The 20,434-nt window shown below is 35.4% G+C and overlaps 3 protein-coding genes across 3 annotated transcripts; 2 read left to right on the top strand and 1 right to left on the bottom strand.

The window, feature by feature from the left end:
- Positions 1–928: 928 nt before the first annotated feature.
- LOC141840793 (DEAD-box ATP-dependent RNA helicase 1) lies at positions 929–9,639 on the top strand. Its single transcript, XM_074728861.1, has 9 exons — positions 929–1,340; positions 1,787–2,021; positions 3,144–3,398; positions 4,910–5,055; positions 5,306–5,483; positions 7,069–7,256; positions 7,803–8,007; positions 9,107–9,212; positions 9,297–9,639. The coding sequence occupies exons 1-9, from the start codon at positions 1,222–1,224 to the stop codon at positions 9,413–9,415; spliced, it is 1,551 nt and encodes a 516-aa protein (XP_074584962.1). The 5' UTR covers positions 929–1,221; the 3' UTR covers positions 9,416–9,639.
- An 841-nt stretch (positions 9,640–10,480) lies between these two features.
- On the bottom strand, positions 10,481–13,641 carry LOC141838457 (E3 ubiquitin-protein ligase SINAT5-like). Its single transcript, XM_074725942.1, has 3 exons — positions 13,298–13,641; positions 11,300–11,686; positions 10,481–11,019 (listed from the first exon to the last, which is right to left on the bottom strand). Exons 1-3 carry the CDS (start codon positions 13,484–13,486, stop codon positions 10,684–10,686), a joined length of 912 nt encoding a protein of 303 aa, XP_074582043.1. The 5' UTR covers positions 13,487–13,641; the 3' UTR covers positions 10,481–10,683.
- A 346-nt stretch (positions 13,642–13,987) lies between these two features.
- LOC141839787 (protein arginine N-methyltransferase 1-like) lies at positions 13,988–19,509 on the top strand. Its single transcript, XM_074727618.1, has 9 exons — positions 13,988–14,251; positions 14,810–14,820; positions 15,808–15,963; positions 16,523–16,586; positions 16,706–16,848; positions 17,357–17,444; positions 17,639–17,754; positions 17,823–17,973; positions 18,983–19,509. The coding sequence occupies exons 1-9, from the start codon at positions 14,050–14,052 to the stop codon at positions 19,189–19,191; spliced, it is 1,140 nt and encodes a 379-aa protein (XP_074583719.1). The 5' UTR covers positions 13,988–14,049; the 3' UTR covers positions 19,192–19,509.
- The last annotated feature ends 925 nt before the right edge of the window (positions 19,510–20,434 follow it).

The raw sequence follows: 20,434 nt of genomic DNA, 5'->3' as shown, positions 1-20,434 counted from the left end.
AGAGAGAGAGAGAGTTTCAACAAAGTGATCTCTCTCCTTCATTATATATTTTTTGGTGTCTCAAGGTCTAACTATCGCTCAGATTAAGCGTTAATCTTAGAATAAACCCTTTAGTTTGATTCCTTTAACAACTCCCTAACGTTGAATGCAAAAGAAAGACGATATGGTGCAATAATAAAATATTAATAGAGTAATAAGAGATGAATATTTTAGAGTTTGATTTTTGAACGTGCATAAATATTAACCTGACTGTTGGATCCTCTTAGAGCATCTGCAACGCGCTGTTAATTGCGCGTTAACAGCGGACGTGGAGGAGCGAGGAAAAGACGTGGAGGAGTGAGGGAAGAGCGAGGGAGGAGTGAGGTATTTAACGCGTTCAGAGTTCTGAACGCGTTAATCGGTGGGCCATAATTTTTTTTTTATTTTTTTAATGTTAACGTCAATCGTCAAATGCCAAACCTGAGTGGTGGTCGACCACATGGTCGATCACCATATAGTGGTCGACCACTGGTCGACCACCACTGCCAACCACGTGGCAGTGGACCCGACCATGCGCATTAACACTGCGATTAATGCCAGCTGCGTTGCAGCTGCTCTTAAGGTGGAATTCTTTTCTATTCTTAATGAATGTAATCAACTAAGGTAAAAGTTTTTTTGTGTGTGTTCTTAATGAATTAAAGCAATTATTAAAAATCAAATAAACATTTTCAGTTTCAATTAAAACATAGTTATCTATTTTCGAAATAAGTAAGTTATAAAAGTAAAAAATTCAGAAAATAATTCCCAAGTGAATTTTGATTCTTAAATCCCATGTAAAAGGACGTGATCGAGATAACGCTTTTAAGGAGGGCTTCGCCGTAAAAAAGAACAAAAATAGCAACGATTAAAAGGAGCGTAATTTTTACAGTTCGCTTCGGTGTGGTGGAGATCATAAACCCTCGCAGGTGGAGGTGCTCGAGCGCCGGACCGGAGCTCCGTTCTCCGCCGCCCGAGACTTCTCTTGAGGCCCTCGCTGCGCTCTCACTTCTGGTCGCGGCGATCTCCCTTCGCCTGCACCGCGAGGGGCTCAAACCGTGATCGCCTTCGAGCGCAGCCCAAGCACCGCAGCCCCGTTCCACGCGTGGGCGCTGCGCCTAGATCTTCCTCTCGTAGGAGGCGCCAACACTTCGGGATCCTTATATACGTCTTCCGGTGGAGTAGGTGATAGATAGAGTTTGGGAGATGGAGGAAGTCTCCAACCAGAGGAAGCGCGTTCCCCACCTGACATGGATGAGGAACCCAGTGAACATCGACCAATTTGAGGATGGCCCTCTGAGTCTCCTCCCCTTTCTGGATCCAAGGTTTTTAGTATTTCATCTCCTGCCTCTTAATATCTTACTTCTCAACAGTAAACTTTGTGTTTGATTTTATAAAGAAGTTTGTAGGATGCATATGCAAAAGCTCATTCAAGATTGTGATTCACGGAGAATTAGAGTATACAGGATGCTTGATGTTTAGATCATAATGCAAGTGAACATAGTGATTATAACAATAAATAAAAAGATTAGTCATGAGTGGTAAACTATCCATAAGAGGATTTCACAATTTGGGAGTATATTATTATGGATCATGAAATACAAGATCAATGACTATGGCTATATGATAAGTGGAAGTTTGAATAGGTTGGTTTGTTGGTTTTAGATAATTTGTATTGTAGTGTGATGCATAACATGCATTCTTTATAGAGAATATTGGCATTATCAAACCAATCTTGTCATTTCATTGTTAAAATGTCTTCTTATTCTAGATTGGAAGAGGCCCTGAAGAAGATGGGTATACAATCACTTTTTCCAGTTCAAGTAGCTGTGTGGAATGAGACAATTGGACCTGGTGCATTTGAACGTGATATTTGTGTAAACTCTCCAACAGGGAGCGGCAAGACACTTGCATATGCTTTACCAATTGTTCAAACACTTGCACTGAGGAAGATAAGGTGCCTGCGTGCTTTAGTAGTCTTGCCTACACGGGACTTAGCCTTGCAGGTCTGTCATGAAACTTTTGTCTAACTCTAAATTGCTGCAGTTGTAAATTTTGTTATTGTTTCTTTGCCTTTAAATTGGGCCATTGAAATTATAAATGAAAGGACAAACCCTCAAGACTAGGTAAGAGCGTAACCATGGTCTTCAAGTAGTTCTGAATTAGGACATAAGCAAGACTCTATACTTCATGTATGTACATGCTCCTCATTGAATATACAAGTTGAACCAAACAAGGTGTCTTCAAATAGTTTTGTAGTTAGGACATAAGAAACATACTGTAGTTCATGTGTCACATGCTTCCCATTGAATATACAAGTTGCAATGAACAAGGTTTATCATGCAGATTTGAGTATAACATGTGCTTCTTGGTCCATTTCCATGTGGGTAAAATGCTAGAAAGTTAGGCATTTATTTCTCCTGCTATTGTTGCTACAGATTTATATCTATGTGACCTTTCTGTTTGAAATAAGCGAGTTCCATCTGTACAATCTTGTTTTATAATGAGGTTATGCATAAAGACCCAGATATCAATTGTTACAATGAATGTTCATTTGAACTCTAATAAAGTTTGATGCTGACCATCAGCATAGTACACTGCAGGTGAGGGTCTTTGTGTTCTAGGCAGCTAGGCAAGCACCTTGTTTAGATAGCTCTTGAAACCCTATTCCATCTTCCATGCGCTAGAATTAACTGCATGTGTTGCCCATGAATTTGCATAACATGTCTACTAAGTGGTTAACTACCATAACAACTTTTCATCATTAGACATTGTTTTGTCTGTGGTGACAAAGGCATAGGTTTTTCATCATTAGAAATTCATCTCCTGTGGTGACAAAGGCAAATTTGTATAGTTGGTGTATGATCATATTGGATTAATGAATTCAGTTCTTATTTATATGCTTTAATTTTGCTAGATTTGTGAAGACACACAATCCCTATACTCATTATGGAAGCCCAATATTATTGTTATCATATTCTCATGTGAAATGATAGTTGTTTCATGTGATTATATTAGCTTTTCTAAATCTTATTTTTGATAATTAAGCAATACACAAGGAAAAAAATCAGTTTATCATTACTATGCATTTTTACTTATTTTATAGATATGATTATATTGTGGTTCAGGTTAAAGATGTGTTTGCTACCATAGCATCCGTAGTGGGTTTACGTGTAGGCTCAGCAATTGGCCAGTCATCAATTGAAGATGAGAGATTGGAACTTATCAAGAGACCTAAGCTGGGGATGTATTCTCCTTTTGATCCAGAAGATGGAGAAATGGAGCTACAGACTGCAGTTGACATATTGGTTGCAACACCTGGAAGGCTAATGGATCACATTAATATGACAAAAGGTTTTAGTTTAGAACATCTTTGTTATCTGGTAATTCAATATTCTCTTATACTAGGACAGTATTTCCTGTTTCTATTATTTTTATATTTACAATGCATTTCCTTCCAAATCCTTTATCATTAAGTTATTTTTCAGTAAGTTATTTCCTAAAGTTTTCAATGATATTTTTGGTATGTCTATTTAAGTTTAAAAAATACGTCTTATTTTTTCTTTTTGCAAACTAGCTAGCCTATCATAACCCAGTAGAACTTGATTGAATTCCTGATCAACTCTTTTTTGGTGAGATTGAGTTCAGGTCCTGTGTTCCTCATGTCATGATACATGAGTAGCAACCAATGCACAATGACAGGCCCGGCTTCTTAAACCCAACATACCTCTCCCTGTTCTTATTGGTTTTTAATTTTCAAGAAGGATCTGACTTTTTTGGTCATTAGATATTTCTTGCAAGATGAGGATACAAAGAGTTTATTAACGTGTATCAAATGTTTTGTTTGGCTTTTGTTTTCATAAGTAGCATTCTATTTGATCATTTGATGCATCCCTTCATCAATGCAGTTCCAGTGCAGTATAAGTGGTTCCAATGTGGTTCTTCACTGGAAGCCTATGCGGCTGCTATATAAAACATTGTTCCAACTGAAGAAAACTAGCCCCCTTTATTTTTTTTCCTCGTCCTCTCACTTCATAAATTACGTTCCCTCGTCCAATCCTTAAAATAAATAGCGTTAATCCTATTTGACAGGGGAAGGGGATTCTTGTGTCCTTATAAAACTTGAAGATATCCCTATTTTCTAACACCTGGTACCAAAAGAGTCAATGCCTTAGTGGACCATGAATTTGAACGTAGGTCAGTGTGTAAAAGTTATCTCATTTGACCTCATTTGTAGAATGACACAAGTGTTCTTCCAACTAGGAACTTGATGAGGGCCATTTGAGGAGGTAAAATTTATGAGAATATCATTCCCAATAATATCTTTGTCGATCAGCAATTCTCCTTTAATGTGCCATTATTCTAATGAGTCCTGATGAGGACTTAAGAGTCCTGATGAGAACTTAAGGGTTTGATTACTTGGATGGAAGATATGAGGAAGAGACCAAAAAAAAAGTGCATAACTGATGGAGCTCCATTTGTAATTTTGTGAACTTTCCCTCCTCTCCCTCATAATTTCTGTTCAAATAATGGGGACTCTAAAAGTGCTACATTATCCGAGGATGGATAGCCTCATAACTTATTTAAGGCTTTGGTTACTTAACTATTTGATATAGCTTTCAAGAATGGAAAATTTTCTGGGTCTCATTCTCATTGCCATAGTGGATAATACCTTGGCTGATCTGTAGGTGTAGACCAATGTGAAAACAAATGAACTCCTCATGGAGTAACTTGAGTCTGTATCACCAATTTTACTTATTAATTTCAGCTTGTCTAATGCTACATTGAATTACCTAATTATCCATTAAGTTAAGCTGCAAGCTTCAAAATAATTTTCTTAAAGATCAAATCTCATTTGTAAGTGTAAATTGTGCATTTATATTCGTATCTTCAGGTAATTGATGAAACAGATAAGTTATTACGAGATGCATATCAATCCTGGTTGCCAACTGTGCTTCAGCTCACCCAATCAGATTATCAAGCTGGCCGTTCAAGCAACATTTGTGCTTTACGTGGTTCATTAACTACCCTTAGAAGATGGTAATTTCATCACTTTCTGCATTGTTCTTAACAAGGTTTAAGTACCTGCCCAATATTATGTTAGACTTTTGACATTCAGCAAGCATGGAAAAAAAGTAATTCTAACAACTGTTGGAATCTTTTGGTCCCTACTAGAAACTAAACCCATGATTCCTAATATTGAATGTAAAAGAGCCCTGAATCAACAACTAACTCCACTGAAATTTTTGTCGACAGTTTCTTTCTGATATCTTTTATTTTTCTTTTGTAGTGGTGTTGAAAGAGGGTTTAAAGGTAAATTTTATCCAAGGCTTGTGAAGTTTATTCTATCTGCTACACTGACTCAAGATCCTAGCAAGATTTCTCAGCTTTATCTACATCATCCTTTATTGTTGACTAGCGGTGATAAGCGTTACAAACTACCTAAAAGTCTCGAGTCATTCAAGCTGGTACATTGCATTCAAAGTTTTGTAATTTGAACTTTCAAATAATTGATTTGTTTGCCAATAAAATATCTTTGATGTTCAAACTGCTTGGGAGTCTTGATACAAACATTTTTCTACTGTTGAATGGATGTCTCTAAGGTTTGAATAAAATTGTTTTATTTTTTGCTTTGCTTACAGTCATTAGGTATATAACAACAAACTGTTTCAATTGTAGAAATACATACCATATTAGACTATTAGTTGTAAGACCAGTTCTTTTGTTTGATATAAGGGTGTAGGCTGAATTTGACTTGTACAAATAGTTGATATTAATTTACTTGATCACTTGAGAATACCATTTAAAGATGAACGTGTGGGTGTCAAATAGAATAGAAACTGTAAAGTAAGTGTACTGCTAGTATGGATGGACGGGGAGGAGTTATCTAAGGGAGCCTGTAGCAATTCTGTTCTCAGGAAACCAATAGGTGTATTGTTAGATATAGTAATTTGATTATTACTTCTTTAAAGAGTTAGAGGAGAGTTAAGAACACATCATTGAGAAGTTGTAACAATAGGGTGCATACCATAGTTATCAAATGATTCACAATTTGTATCGTATAATACAGTACAATTCACATATAAAATAATACAATTCTTACATATATATCATAAGTGAAAAAAGAACCGTGATGATCCTATTCAATACAAATCTTCTTCTATGCGATTCTTAAAGTAATGATGAAAACTTAAATCTAACCAACTAAAAGTAAATCTAACCCATTAAGAAATTTAATTAAATCCAATATACTAAAAATTAAACTGAATTTATTTTAAAAGAAGAAAAAATGATTATGTTTATATCAATAGAAGCACAATGGTCAGATAAAGTGAAATTTCAAAGTTCACAATGATATAGAAGAGAAAAATCTTGTTAGGTGGAAATACAATGTGAACTTAACACAAGAATAGATCTTGTCATGTTATATATAGAATGATAATAAGGGTGAAATAGATATGGGCTTAGAAGCATGCCATGAATACATTCTTCCATTTCATGGCAATGATTTTTCATGTTAAAAGCATTTGTTATGGAAGTTTGCTATTGCTCATATAATTTCAATTCTTAATGAAAAGAAATGGAGAATTTTTTTTTTATTGTTAACAATGGAGGATATGAACTTATATATTATATTATGAATCAACATCAACTTACTCTACTTATTCTATTTTGTTATTAAATTGAATATTATATTATTTTACATACTTTTAGATACCAAACCTATTCTAAATAAAGTAGAATTATTTTAAAAATATTTTATAATTTTATTTGAACCTTATGATTTGTGGTTCGATACAATTCATGATTTGTTAATGCATCAGCCTCAATTTGTCAAGTGCATGTACTTTGTTTAACTAATATCTAGCGACATAAACCTCAATGGTAGCAAAGACCATGTGACCAGCCCAAAAATTGGTATTCACCCCTTTTTGTTGTTCAAATCATCTATCAATCTGTTTAACTTATGCCAGGTAATTAGTAATTGTGGATAGATGGATAAATATAGTTGTCTTACTCTTTCTCTTCTGTCTGGATTGTGAATATTTGCAGGTCTGCAGGTCTAAATTGAAGCCGCTCTATTTGGTTGCTCTATTGCAAAATTTGGTAGGAGAGAAGTCCATAGTTTTTACATCATCCGTGGAGACTACTCACAGGCTAAGCAATTTATTGAAGTTCTTTGGTGATTTGCCATTTAAAATTAGCGAATATTCACGTAATCAGCATCAGGCCATGCGAAGGTAAATCATGAATATTAATTTCTATGATAAGCTTTCTTATATGTAAACTTAAATAGTAATGTATCCCGTCATTGTACTGATAATATTTTATTTATTCAAGGTGATTAAGCATGTAATGATCTCACTCTCTAAATGAACCATAGGGAGCCTAGCCCAGTTTGTCTTGGACATCTTGGTTTACTGGAGAGTACCTGTATCTGCATTGGAAATGATTGAATGCATATTTATAAGGGAATACTTATGTCTTTGATAAAAAATTATTGTTTGCTAATCTATGCAACATTTATGAGCCTGAGTTGTATAGTAGTGTCTACTATCTAGTGACAGATTATGTTTGGATGTTTTCTTTTAATCTTGCCCTACCTGTGCTAATTATTAGTTATTTTCATTTCAATTTGTCTGATCACATGTGCACATCCTAATTCTTTTCTTAATTGTTTTTAGCATAAGAATTTGAATAAATGATTTGTTATTTTTGGTAACTTCATTTAAATTGGTATTTGAAGTCATGTTCTATTTCTCAGTGACAGTATATCTATCTTGCAGCAAGAAACTGAAGTCTTTCAAGGAAGGAAAAACACATGTGCTGATTGCAACTGATGCAATGACACGTGGAATGGATGTTGAAGGAATTAGAAATGTTATAAATTATGATATCCCTGCTTATATTAAGACATTTATCCATCGAGCAGGTCGAACTGCAAGAGCAGGTCAATCAGGGTGTTGCTTTACATTACTGAGACAAAATGAGGTAATGAGATCAAACTTTGTATAGCTGATGCTAGGAATTAATTGTTGTGTGAGTATTTTTTTTTAAGCATGCTTATTTATTTGGAACTTGGAAGAAAAATTGGATGCTTACATGTTTGTTTTCTTGTAAGCATTCACATTCAATCTGCAGCACCTGAAGTTTAATTTACTGTACTTGCCTGAAGCACACTGCAAGGAATATCATTTAGTTTACTGATTTTGCAAACAATTGTCTTATTGAATTTTCTCATCCTTTTCATTATAGAATTTTGTTAATTTGATATTACAATAAGTCTTACCATGGATTGTTGTTAGATCAAGACATTTTTATGGACTATGGAATGCTATCGATCTTAGAAAGTCAGTAACAAATCACATGAGCATCATGATGAGTGATTCCTTTTATTCACAGGTGATTGTACTTTGTATAAGGTTGGATGAGAATTTTTAAAAAAATCATTGAACTGAAGAAATGTAATTAACTACACTGGTTTCGGTTTCATAGGCGACTGTGCTTTAGGTATTCAACTTATAATTGTAATGTTTGCTAAGATTGTAGGGACTGGGAAAAAATGGTGTGCAGAAGTATGGGCTTTGGTGGGTATATATAGAGTAGTCAAAGTGGTCAAATATCACTACAGTTTCCTTCATGGATTGTTTACATGTAAATTTGCATAGGTCAGGATCTCTGTAGGAATGAAAATACATAAGAGCTACCATCAGAATGTTACCATTTCCTGTTTGACTGAGGTGGTATGGAATGTGAGAGGGATTTGCATCTGGTTCTGGTGGATTATATGGGATGAGAAACCTTGATTCTTTCTAGGTTTGGTTCTCTTACCAATCCATTAGAGTATCAGGTCAGGTACATGAAAAAAAAAATATCATCATCCTGAAGTAGTTTCAAGACAAAATACTTTTTTGAGAAAAGTTGCCCTTGTTGTCAAGCTTCTTCTAGCTTAAATTTTCCTAATGTTCTTCATATGCTAGTTATGTTATTCACATGCTATGTATTATTTAATTTCATTTGAGTTGCTTAATCTGCAACTGCTCGATAACAAGCATGCTTCCCTCTTCATGATGAACACCTGATGTTTCAGGTCAAGCGATTTGAAAAGATGCTTGAGAAGGCTGATGCCAATTCTTGTCCATCTTACTCTTTACCTAAAGATTCTGTGGAAAACTTCCATCCACTGTACTTATCTGGTAAACGTTTTAACTCCTATTGTTCATACCTTGGTCTCTCATGAGGTTCAAAACTCATTTTGTTTGGTTCTCCTGAAATCTTAGCCCTGGAGAAGCTGAAGGAATGTGAGGAAACAAGAAAAGGAAAGAGAACCAGTAGCAGTTTTGGATCAGCTCGAGCAAGTAAGAGACAGAAGTCAAGAACAGAAGAACTGAAGGCATAGTGTGTTTTAACTTGGTGCGACAATTGCAACACGCGACGTGACTGTAGACTGTCTAACATTAACACTCCTGTTTTCCCACTCCTGATTACTTTCACTTATTGCAATTTTGTTGTGGCTACTACTTATCATAGATGTAGTAAAGGTGAACTTGTCGTATCAATGTGCCTACTGTAACCTTAGTTTTTTTTAATGTTACTTAAAGGGTTAAGTTGCCATGTTGCTGAGTTTTCATGTTTCTTTCTACTAACATGATTAGTTTACAGCCTTAATTATGATCATGTTGCCTGAATTAATTGATGTTGAAGCCGAAGTTCTTGCAGAAGCAAAATGTTAAATCCTAAAATAGTGTATGCCACAATTACTGAACAGGCAATGAGACACACTCCCTGCCAACATTGCGCATAAGCTGAAAGGAAATACAAAATCTCAGTCCAAGGTTAATTTAGCGGAAACAGGAACCATTTTGCACATTTTGGCTGCATCTGCCACAAGCTTGTACGGTTCTTTGTTTAGATTGCAGGTTTGATTGTCATGGGTTATACCCCACATTTGTTGCATCTTAATCTCTTATATCCCAGGACAAAAGTTTCATTTATCTACCATGCTAAACTTTGCTAGTTCATCAGTTAACATTTCCACAACTGTAGATTTACTTGATTCAAGAATTGTCATATGTTCTTTTTGTGTGTTACTATTAGTTCCATAGAAGATTTTTCAACCAAGGATGGACTTCCTTTAGTTCCATACTTCACATGTAAGCCTCTACTTAGTTTTGCATAGAACTAAATAAATTTGTCTACCATTTTCTCTTATTATATAACTTTTTTTTATTAAAATACAAGATATGGGGCAGTAGTTTTTCATATAACTTAATCAGTATCGCTTTCTGGAGATTGGATTTCATGTTGGTGCTTGAACAAGTATACGATGACAGGGAGAGAACATGCAACTCTGTTTAAATCCTGAAGGAAAACGTCTCCAACTACTAAGAAAAACGAATAACTAATAAATATTTTTGAGTGCGCATCAAACCTACGAACATTATATTTGTATCAGTTCATAACATTTCACCTGAATAGGCATTGTTTTGTGGCCAAAAAGTAAGCGAAAGATCTTCTCAACTGTAGTGGCAGAACACACTGGTTAACTAACCATACGTTCTTCTATTCACAATTACTCTGATAACAAACCAATGTAACATGGATAAAGCATGTCAATGCTACAACACAGCTATGCAATTGAATAAGATAGATTGTAGCACATTTAATTCAAGAATCGGAGTTTGGCTGCTCTTTCCATATCCGTCCAGTAACCCGCAGCTTCAGCTCCTTCCGGTCACCACCGGAGAAGAAGAGTGCCATGTTCCTTTGTATAATAAGGCCATCATGACTGTCACGTACTTTACGGTGACTATCACGAATGTTCCGCGGAGTACCTTCCCATATTAGTTTCCTGCCATTACCCCCAACCTCAAGGCTGTAACTGAAGTTTCTCGCCTCGTTCTCATCGCCCATGAACCGAAGAAAGGCCATGTAAACAGGAGCCATTCCTAACTGAAAGGCCTCAAAGTGCAAGCAGAAATACTGGCCAAAACAATAAAAAACCTATATAACAAAAGATATCAGTGAGAAAATTGCTTCAGAGTTGTCTAAAATTTACTCTGATGATACTATTGTAGGAACACTTCCTTATCTTGGATGTCCAATTTTAAGATCTAAGATTGGGCTCTTAATATAAGGGTAAATAAGGAAGTCCATGAAGTTCCATTTCAAGCAAGAATTGACTAAAACAAAGTAAGTTTCTTTCACCATATGGTTCTGGCGTTTAACAATCAAGATGAAGCACAAAGTAATAAGAAATTACAAGCAGTTCGTGAATACTTACAGTTAACATCCATGTCGCATTTTCAACCTCGCGTGGATTAGACTTCACATAACGGTGATTGAAAGTACATCCTGTGTGCATATCCACCTTATGGTCATCTCTCAAATGTGCAACCAAGGAAGGAATATCACCAACAACTAAGCACTCTGATCCTGCATATGGGCAGTTGTAAGGTCTGAAGTTGCACTGTGCTTCATGCTTGATCTTGCTGTAGTAAGGGATGATTTCAGAACATCCCAAGTTGTTGTACTTGCAAGGAAGCTGAAGTGATTCTGCTACTTTTTCCAGGGCTAGACACCTTATATCCCCAAGCTCTTGTCTACATGTAGGGCAACGATTGTGCACCCTTGATTTACAAGTAGAGCACAGTGTATGGCCATTACGACACTGCAAAATTATTAGGCGTGATTATGTTAATATTGTAAGAGCAATGAAAACTACATAATCATTTTAAGTCCGTGTTTGCAAAATTTCCCCCATCAAATGTAAGTCCTCTTAGTCTTAGGTTACTGATGCAATTTGCTTGTTTACCAGCCACAACAAAAAGCCAACTACATAACTGGGAGCATTCTACCAAATAGGGATTAAGAATACAGCAGTCTATCATCTGAACAAGGTAACAAAAATAAGGTAAACAGATATGCCTCTCATTGGATAAGACTGACATTAGTAGTATGTGATGATGATTAAGCATATAAAACCTCCAATATATAGTCCTCATCTTGTATGCTCTTGCTGATACATTATTTGTCAATATATTTCTTGATTATGATATTGTTACATTTGATATTTGAATATGATATCGTATGGTCTCATGCTTATCGAACTCTTATGTAATACTTGCATCACACGTGCAGTGTCGGGGGTTATTGAAACATGTCATCTACAATTGATGTTTGTAGCTTGTTAGTTGAACTCTTAATTTATAATGTCCTATGCTTGACCTTATGACACAGAATCCTACTTAATAGTTGCTAATTTATAGTTAAAATGTTATGAACTTTAGCAATATTTGATATGAAGAAATTTTATATTCAATTGGTGTTAACAAGGGCAATCAAGAATTTGGTGAGTTTCTAGTTAGGTAGATACTCTATTAGTCTATCGGATAAAGAAACATATTGCTACTCTGTCAGATGGATTTTGCAAGAAAAATTTATACAGTGCGATTCATAATGTTAAATTGTATTATGGAAAAGGTTGGAAGTGGTTGCCAAGGTCCTGGTTCAGAAACCCACCTTCACTGAAATGGGAGCTTGTGAAGGAAAGTGGGCACTTGTGAAGGAATGGTTAAAGGAGACTGACTATTCTTATAGGCTAACAAAAAATGTCTAACTTCCCTAGTTAAGATGCTTAGAAGGAAAAAATACCAAATGCATGAACAAGACTATCAGCGACATCTTTTTTCTCTTAGCATGGCAGTGTCATCCCTTTTTTGATCAATTAAAAGAGTTGACAGACTGCAAACTACTAAAAATTATAGGATAACACAAAAAGAACTAAACGCACCATCGTGTTTCATATCGATAATCTGTGTCAATTCAATTCAAAGTATTATCCAAGATCTATATATCCGTTATTTATGTCTGAATAAGGACAATAAAAATTAATCGATCCATAGAAATCCCACGCACATTGAATGCTAGGTTTCACTGAAGCGAAACTAACCAAATAAATACGAAAATTGAAGCATAGAGAAACAAGGAAAAGGATTAAAATCCTCAATTCTAGCGTTTAACCAAATCGACGCATGCTTTCACATCGCAGCGAATTGCAGCATGATCTTAATATTTGTAACTCAAAAAAGGCATTTTTTTCGCAAACAGGGATCGTAATACTACAAAAAAGTATCGAAAAAAAATACCACATCAATCCATCCATATACCAGAGAGAGAAAAAAAACAGAACTTCGATCCACCAACCCCTCAGAAAATCACGAAATCACCAGATCTCAATTAGCGAAGGACAACCCACGGATCCAGGAATCGAAGTACCAACCTGATGGATCGGGGGATACATAGAGTTGGCGCAGACGGGGCACTCAAGCAACTCGTGGACGCTAGTGGCCGGCGAACCCCCGGGAACGGCAGCGCCTCCGGCATGCGGCTTGGACGAGACGTGCTGAGCGATCTCCTCCTCATCCAACCCGTCCGCCAAAGAAACGCACTCTAGGCTATCGGATTCCATCGACGGCGAACCAAAAGAGCGGGATCCGAACGGCCGAGCTCTGATTTGCCGATCGAGAGCGAAGTTAGGGATAAAAAGAGGATCTTTGGGAGGAAGATCAACGCGGGAGGGTGATTGAAGTAAATAAGGAAGAACGAAAGGGAAAAAAGGAAACAAATTTGAAACAGCAGTTCCTCATCTTGCAATTTATTTTCCTTATTTTTTTATTGTGCAAAAATACATATTTAATATTTTAAAATATTTATTTTCTTTTATAATTATTTAATAATAATAATATTATTATTATTATTGATAATTTAATAATTCAATTTAAAGTTACATATTATCATTTTTTATTTATTTATTTTCACATTTAAAGACTTTTGAGTTTTATATAATTTTGATACTAAATTTTAATGGCTTGATTTTTTTATATTAATTTTACACAAATATCTATCGAAATTAAATCTATAATATAATCAATCCAATTTGATTTCTATAAATGCCTCTCCCGTAGCTCATAAACCCTAATGGCGGCGAACTCCAAACCCTAACCAGCTCTTGCTCTTCCTTTCTCCTCTGTGATGGGGCGGCGCAAGAGCAAGGCCTTCGCCCAGGAGAACCAAAGCCTCGTTCCGTGCTCCTCCGGGACCGACAGCGTCCGAGTGGAGGTGGAGGACGAGGCGATGGAGGAAAGGGGCGAGAGTGTCAGTCTCGACGATTCGCCTTTGATTGGCGCGGACAACACTAGCGCCGACTACTACTTCGACTCGTACTCCCACTTCGGTACTGCTCACTCTCTCTTCGGCCTTGAAGCTCTGTTTTAATTCCGGTTGTTAGATATCGGTGAAAATTTTGAAAGTAGGATATTAAAAAGAAGAGAGTTTTCGACGGATGAAATTGTTTCGCACGTATTCTCTCTGGATTTGGATTACAAAATGTGATTTTCTGCCCTTGTCTGTTCTTTAGCTATGTTGGATCACTATGCATTTTGGTTTCAAAGTGCAAGTCGTGGAGCTTTCGTTTTCAATATTTCTTACTCGGGATATAGGCAATGAGTATTGAGGTTTCTGAACTCGTTGCCTTTCCCCGATGATATATTGCCATATTGATTTCATATTCCAATTTAAGTCTTTTTTTTTCGTTGTCTTTCTCTCATTATTTCAAATTCGTTTCTTTTGTTTTCCCTCTCACCGCTGCTTTAATTATCGTAGCCTCTGGAATAAAATTTTTCAAGTCGGCCCTTGTCTATAGGACTATGAATTGTTTTGCTTTAATAAACATAAAATCATTTCAATGAATAGTGAATCAAAACTCACAGCCTGATTTGTCTTTCTTTTGCAGGTATTCATGAAGTAAGTTCTTGAGGCAGTGGTGACAATATGAGTAGCGTTGTTATGTTTCTAGTTTAATGACAATTTATAAATTAATCTTGTTTCAAGATTCTACTTGTTTTTTTTTTATCTTAATGGATTCAGCCAACAATTATGTGTATGAGAAGCTAGTTTATACATCGTCTTCACTTGTTTCTGTATGTTTTTTAATGGCCGCTAGCCTAAAGTAACAGTAAAGTACAGAGCTTATAAATATTCTCTGCTTTCTCTTGCTCTGTCCTGTGCAGTACTTCCTGTCTAAAGTTCATTGCCAAACTTAGACATCAATACCCAATTCTTATTTATTAATTAATTGCTAGCAACATTGCTTGACTGGTCTGATGCCTGTGCTATTTTGTTGCCTTTTTTGTACCTCTTTGTTTGTGAAGTTTTACACTCTGATGCGTTACTTGTGATTTTTTTTTTAGTACACTACAAACTTGGGAAGCTTACATGGGACATGATAAACATTTGTTTTGCATATTTTATGAAACACCACTTTATCTGCACAAACCCCATACTTACATTTACATTTCATATAGTTGTTTAATAATTTATTCAAAGCATTTTGGCTCATATAAGACTTTTTTAGAAGCACATGAGTTGTTTGTTTATAATGTACGATTTAAGTGGTTATTGTTAATAAGAAAAGGTTGGTTCTTTGACTTATTAGTAGTTTTAAATTTAATAGTGCAAGAGTGCACATGTTCAATCTGATCTTTTTGGCCAATATCATACAGTCACACTCGTTGGTATTACTTGCTTTAATGATGAATTGAAGGTCATTTAGGATAATACTTCCTTGGATGATTTACACTTTTACAAATTTCCTAGCACGATTGATTCTTGATTTGTGAGATTTGGATTTCTTTCCTTTTTGAATTATTGCTAATGCATTCCTTTATGTGCTTCTGCAAATCATCGATCTTTATTTACATAGTGAATTCTCTTCATTTCTTTTTTCTGCAGGAAATGTTAAAGGATGTTGTTAGAACAAAAACATACCAAAATGTTATTTACCAGAATAAGTTTCTTTTCAAGAACAAGGTTGTCCTTGATGTGGGTGCAGGAACTGGAATTTTATCTCTATTTTGTGCTAAAGCTGGGGCAAAGCATGTATATGCAGTAAGTAGTTGTCTGAAGGATCTTTTCTTCTCCTTTTCTGATTCAGTATTCCTATTTTGAAATTTTATGAGGCATCAATGAAATGTAAATACAGAACAACCATAGAAATATTTGGAATTCCACTCGTATATGTTATGTGTAACAGGGAATTGGCAGTTATTAAATTTTGGAAATCTAAAAGTTCCGCAGCAATATTCAGTCTATTTGCTAATCTGAAACGGCTCAATTTTTCAGTGGTAGCTTATGTTTTTAATATTGTTCTCTGAGAATCTCTAGACCGTGTGACTAGCACATATGTGAGAACCTATATTTATATTGATCTTATATATATACACTAGCATTAATATAGGAATCATAAGTATAAGATCTAATGTGAAACTGAAATTTCCTTCTTGATGTTGTTGTGTCCTGTCTTTGACTTGGTTAGTTTTTAATTGTAACATTTCAAGCCAGATAACATGTAACAAGCACTGAGTTTTAATTATTTGTGATTGAATTTCTAAAATACTTTGGTATCAATATTGTTTTTTTATTCATTTGAAGTAAACCAAATTTACAGGTGGAATGCTCCCAGATGGCTGACATGGCAAAAGAGATTGTTCAGACAAATGGATATTCTGATGGTCAGTAGTGCTCATATATGTGGACTGTGTTTAGAAATGGATACTCTGTTGCTCAAATTTACTGTTTGGCCTATTGTGCTTGTAACTTCTTTTCACTTTTATTTTATCTGAAAAAACAGTGATAACAGTTCTAAAAGGAAAAGTGGAAGAAATTGAGCTTCCAGTGGCTCGTGTAGATGTTATCATCTCTGAGTGGATGGGTTATTTCCTGCTATTCGAGAACATGCTAAACACAGTTCTTTATGCACGTGATAAATGGCTTGTAAGTGGTTTTCGAGTTGATTTTCCTTTCTAACATCTCATACAGTTCTTACCATCTGCACAACCTGTTTAGTTCTTTAACTGTTTCTTGATGTCCCAATTGGTGACTACCGAGCCCATTAGTATTTAAACATCCGCCAATGGGCTTGTGACTTGATTTGGATTTTCTAGTGTTTAATTACAAATTTGATGGCATAACTTGTATAGAATTGGAGTTCAAGTCAGATGCCTATTTCATATATGCTACATAATTTTTCTTATATGATGATGCCAAATCATTCACTTAAGAATTCATTTGTGATATTTTTTTATTTCTTCTTTTTCAGTAATTGTGTTTGTTACTTAAGACTCCTTGTCTTCCTTTTGTTGTGTGGGACACTAATTGACATTTGACACCCTAGTGATTGCATAATAAGACTACCATGGAATGCTAGATAATTTTCTGATTTAAGGCAAGGGCACAAATGATATCAGCTTTATGCTGTTTTTTTTTTTTTGTTTTTTTGCAGATCAACAATGGTGTTATCTTACCAGACAAAGCTTTACTATTTTTGACAGCAATTGAGGATGCTGAATACAAAGAAGATAAGATTGAATGTGAGTCTTTGTATTCCTTTTAGTTCGCTTTATTGTTTCAGCAACTGCAATACTCAATGTCAAAAAACCGTTAATAGTGTCTAATGGCATTCAAATTTGTTCAATAATGCTTCTATGATCATACTTAGAAAAGTCTGGTTTTCTTTTCATGGTCAGAGTGCTCTGTTTTTACATAAGCTATTTTATTTTTCCAGTTTGGAATGATGTGTATGGATTTGATATGAGCTGCATTAGGAAGCAAGCAATGGCCGAACCACTTGTTGATACTGTTGACCCCAAGCAAATTGTTACCTCTGACATTATGATCAAGGTGATTTCTGTTATCATATTTCTTCCTTTCTGATCAGCAGCACCTTATTTTTGGTTGATTTTTTGTAGATGATGGATATTTCTGAAATGACTTCTGGTGATGTCTCATTCACGGCACCTTTCAAACTAGTAGCAGAACGCAATGATTTCATACATGCATTTGTTGCGTACTTTAATGTTCAATTCACCCAGTGTCACAGGGAGATAAGCTTTTCTACTGGTTAGTTTTCTTCTTGAAAGCAATTATTATCAATTTTTGAGATAATGCTAATTTTGTTTCCTATACACAAGTGGCTGAACAAGTTAGTTATGTTTGTATGCAAGTTTATCTTATTCAAAAGCATATATAATTGTTTACATATAAATGTTCGGAAGCCAGTTTCACTCTGTTCCCTAAAAGGAAGGAAACAATTAAGGGAAGAAAAAGAGGGCAGGCAAAAAAGATTATGAAGAGTGTTTCTCTGTACATTTTCTTTGATGGAAGGAAAGAGGGGATTTCAAAAAGTTTACTTGTCAAAGATAAAAAAGAAAAATATTAATAAAATATATTAAAAAAAACTTTTTAAGCTTGGATTTGAGCTCCATTAATGTGAAAGGGAGTTGCTGTTCAAATTAGACGAAAATAATATGGAGGAAAACTAAATCTGTCACATTATTTTGTTGTTTCCTTGCCTCAGAAAACATATAAGCTCAGTTAGATGAGATAGTGAACATTTTTGGAAGCCGATAATGTTGGCCGACTGAGGAAATGTTTGAAATGGTTCATTTGATTTAGTGGTTTGGTATTGTTACTTTGTCTCAAATTCTCCAGACTTATAGCAGCTGCTGGTATTAATGGTTTATTGTGTCTGCTTGATAACACACTCACACTAGCCATATTAACCCCTAGTGTTCTCTTTTAACAAACTCTTGCTTGTCTGTAAGAAATTCCTGTGCATTTCCGAACCCCTAACGTCTACTTGCTCTACTTTGACCTTCCATATTCTCTAATAAAAGCCAAAAAGAAATGAACACCATAGATGGCACCAAGAACGTTGTTGGTGATGTTATTCTTTCCCCCATTCTTTCATCTCTGAGAATAAGAAGATTGATTTCAAATTTTCATTTGCGTGCTTGTCAGTGTTTACGTCACGATTCTGTCAATTTCACATATTCTTTCAATTTGCTTGTTAATAATACAGATCAGGTTTTGAAAGAGGCTAACAAAACATATGATCTTTTTCCTGCAGGCCCAAGATCAAAGGTTACCCACTGGAAACAAACTGTTCTTTACCTTGATGAGGTACTAACAATTTGCGAGGACGAAGTAATTTATGGGAACATGACAGTGGAGCCGAATAAGAAGAATCCACGAGACCTGGAGATAACGATCGACTACACATTAAATGGAAAACGCTGTCAAGTATCATCTAGAACCCAACACTATAAGATGCGATAACCATGGAATTCACAATTTGCAAAAGTTTGTTTATGAGATTATATGGGGTTCTCGCCACAATTTTTTATTCAAAAAATTCTAAGATTTGCAGTGTCTGAAATATTTATTGGCTGGTGACATTTTAGAGGAAAATTAGTGGTGTTCTTGTTAGATGCAGTCGTGGGGGTTAAGTTAATTGTAGTAATTGCATTGCTCCCAGTGGAACGTCAATCTTCCTTGGAATGGATTTGTTTAGCCAGGAATTACTCATGTTTTGGTGAAAATCTGCTGTATTTGTGTAACAGTATATGATTAATTAACCAAACGATTGTTAAAGGACATCTCCTTTGCAACCATTGCTTGGTATTTTGAGCCATTTTTTCCTCTTCATTTTTAATTTTCTTTTATTGCATATGCAGGATGTAAAAATTTTGAAATACGTATGTATTGTGTTTAAACTGTTTCAATTATGGTATGATAAAGAGGTGTTAAATGTAGTTGAAATTAGTAATGAGATGCATGTTATGATCGTCGTCTACCAATTAAAATTTTGTGTGGGTTGTTAAGTTTTACGAAAAAAATCTGATAGTTTCGATTTAAACAGTGAAAAAAATTGAAACTTCGAACCCAAATCTGAAATAAGGACGATTTTTTTCTAAAAAAATGATTATATAATCTATGAATCGGGTCAGTCTGTCCTGATCCATCTACACTTTTCGATTGATTTTAATTGTCAATGAAAACTTTCATCGGATTAGATCAATCACGTTTAAGATTAATTGGATCGTAAAAAAAATTAAATTTGTTTTCACATTATTCCTTGACACCAACCACCACACTTAATCCAACTGCCTATACATTGGGCATCCATTCATTCAAGTTGTTGGATTGAGCTTGAGAATGGTGAGGAAATGATCTCATTGTGGCCACAACTCAAGGACCTGCCTCAGCTCACGAGTCCATGAAGGTGGTGTCGAGTGAGGCTCTTTGGAGTGCAACTTCTCATGCACTCGATCTCCTAACAAAATTCTATTGCTTTATGGAATAAACAAGGATCGAACCATTTCGACAATTTTGCTATTTTAACTTCATTGATAAGGTTTCACATGATGCCTAGTACTTGTTTTGTAGGAGTTCCATGGAGTGAGGAAGAACACAGATCATTTCTACCTGGACTTGAGGAGCTCAGGAGAGGTGATTGGCGAGGTATCTCGCACAAGTTTGTGATCACAAGAACCCCGACCCAAGTCGCTAGTCATGCTCA

Source organism: Curcuma longa, chromosome 11 (genome assembly GCF_044706935.1).
Source record: "Curcuma longa cultivar G26 ecotype Majalengka, Jawa Barat chromosome 11, ITB_CL_G26_1.1, whole genome shotgun sequence".
NCBI lineage: Eukaryota > Viridiplantae > Streptophyta > Magnoliopsida > Zingiberales > Zingiberaceae > Curcuma > Curcuma longa.
The sequence above is the reverse complement of the archived record's forward strand: the minus strand, read 5'-3'. Positions and strand labels throughout refer to the sequence as shown.

What these genes read in the sequence shown, in the direction of transcription:
- LOC141840793 (XM_074728861.1), top strand. Translation starts at nt 1,222, where the DNA reads ATGGAGGAAGTCTCCAACCAGAGGAAGCGCGTTCCCCACCTGACATGG. An exon ending in CACGGGACTTAGCCTTGCAG is followed by an intron (nt 2,022 to 3,143) that starts GTCTGTCATGAA and finishes ATTGTGGTTCAG; the next exon opens with GTTAAAGATGTGTTTGCTAC. An exon ending in CAGCATCAGGCCATGCGAAG is followed by an intron (nt 7,257 to 7,802) that starts GTAAATCATGAA and finishes TCTATCTTGCAG; the next exon opens with CAAGAAACTGAAGTCTTTCA.
- LOC141838457 (XM_074725942.1), bottom strand. Translation starts at nt 13,486, where the DNA reads ATGGAATCCGATAGCCTAGAGTGCGTTTCTTTGGCGGACGGGTTGGAT. An exon ending in TGTATCCCCCGATCCATCAG is followed by an intron (nt 11,687 to 13,297) that starts GTTGGTACTTCG and finishes ATAATTTTGCAG; the next exon opens with TGTCGTAATGGCCATACACT. An exon ending in ATGCGACATGGATGTTAACT is followed by an intron (nt 11,020 to 11,299) that starts GTAAGTATTCAC and finishes TTTGTTATATAG; the next exon opens with GTTTTTTATTGTTTTGGCCA.
- LOC141839787 (XM_074727618.1), top strand. Translation starts at nt 14,050, where the DNA reads ATGGGGCGGCGCAAGAGCAAGGCCTTCGCCCAGGAGAACCAAAGCCTC. An exon ending in CAAAGAAGATAAGATTGAAT is followed by an intron (nt 17,445 to 17,638) that starts GTGAGTCTTTGT and finishes TTATTTTTCCAG; the next exon opens with TTTGGAATGATGTGTATGGA. An exon ending in CCTCTGACATTATGATCAAG is followed by an intron (nt 17,755 to 17,822) that starts GTGATTTCTGTT and finishes GATTTTTTGTAG; the next exon opens with ATGATGGATATTTCTGAAAT.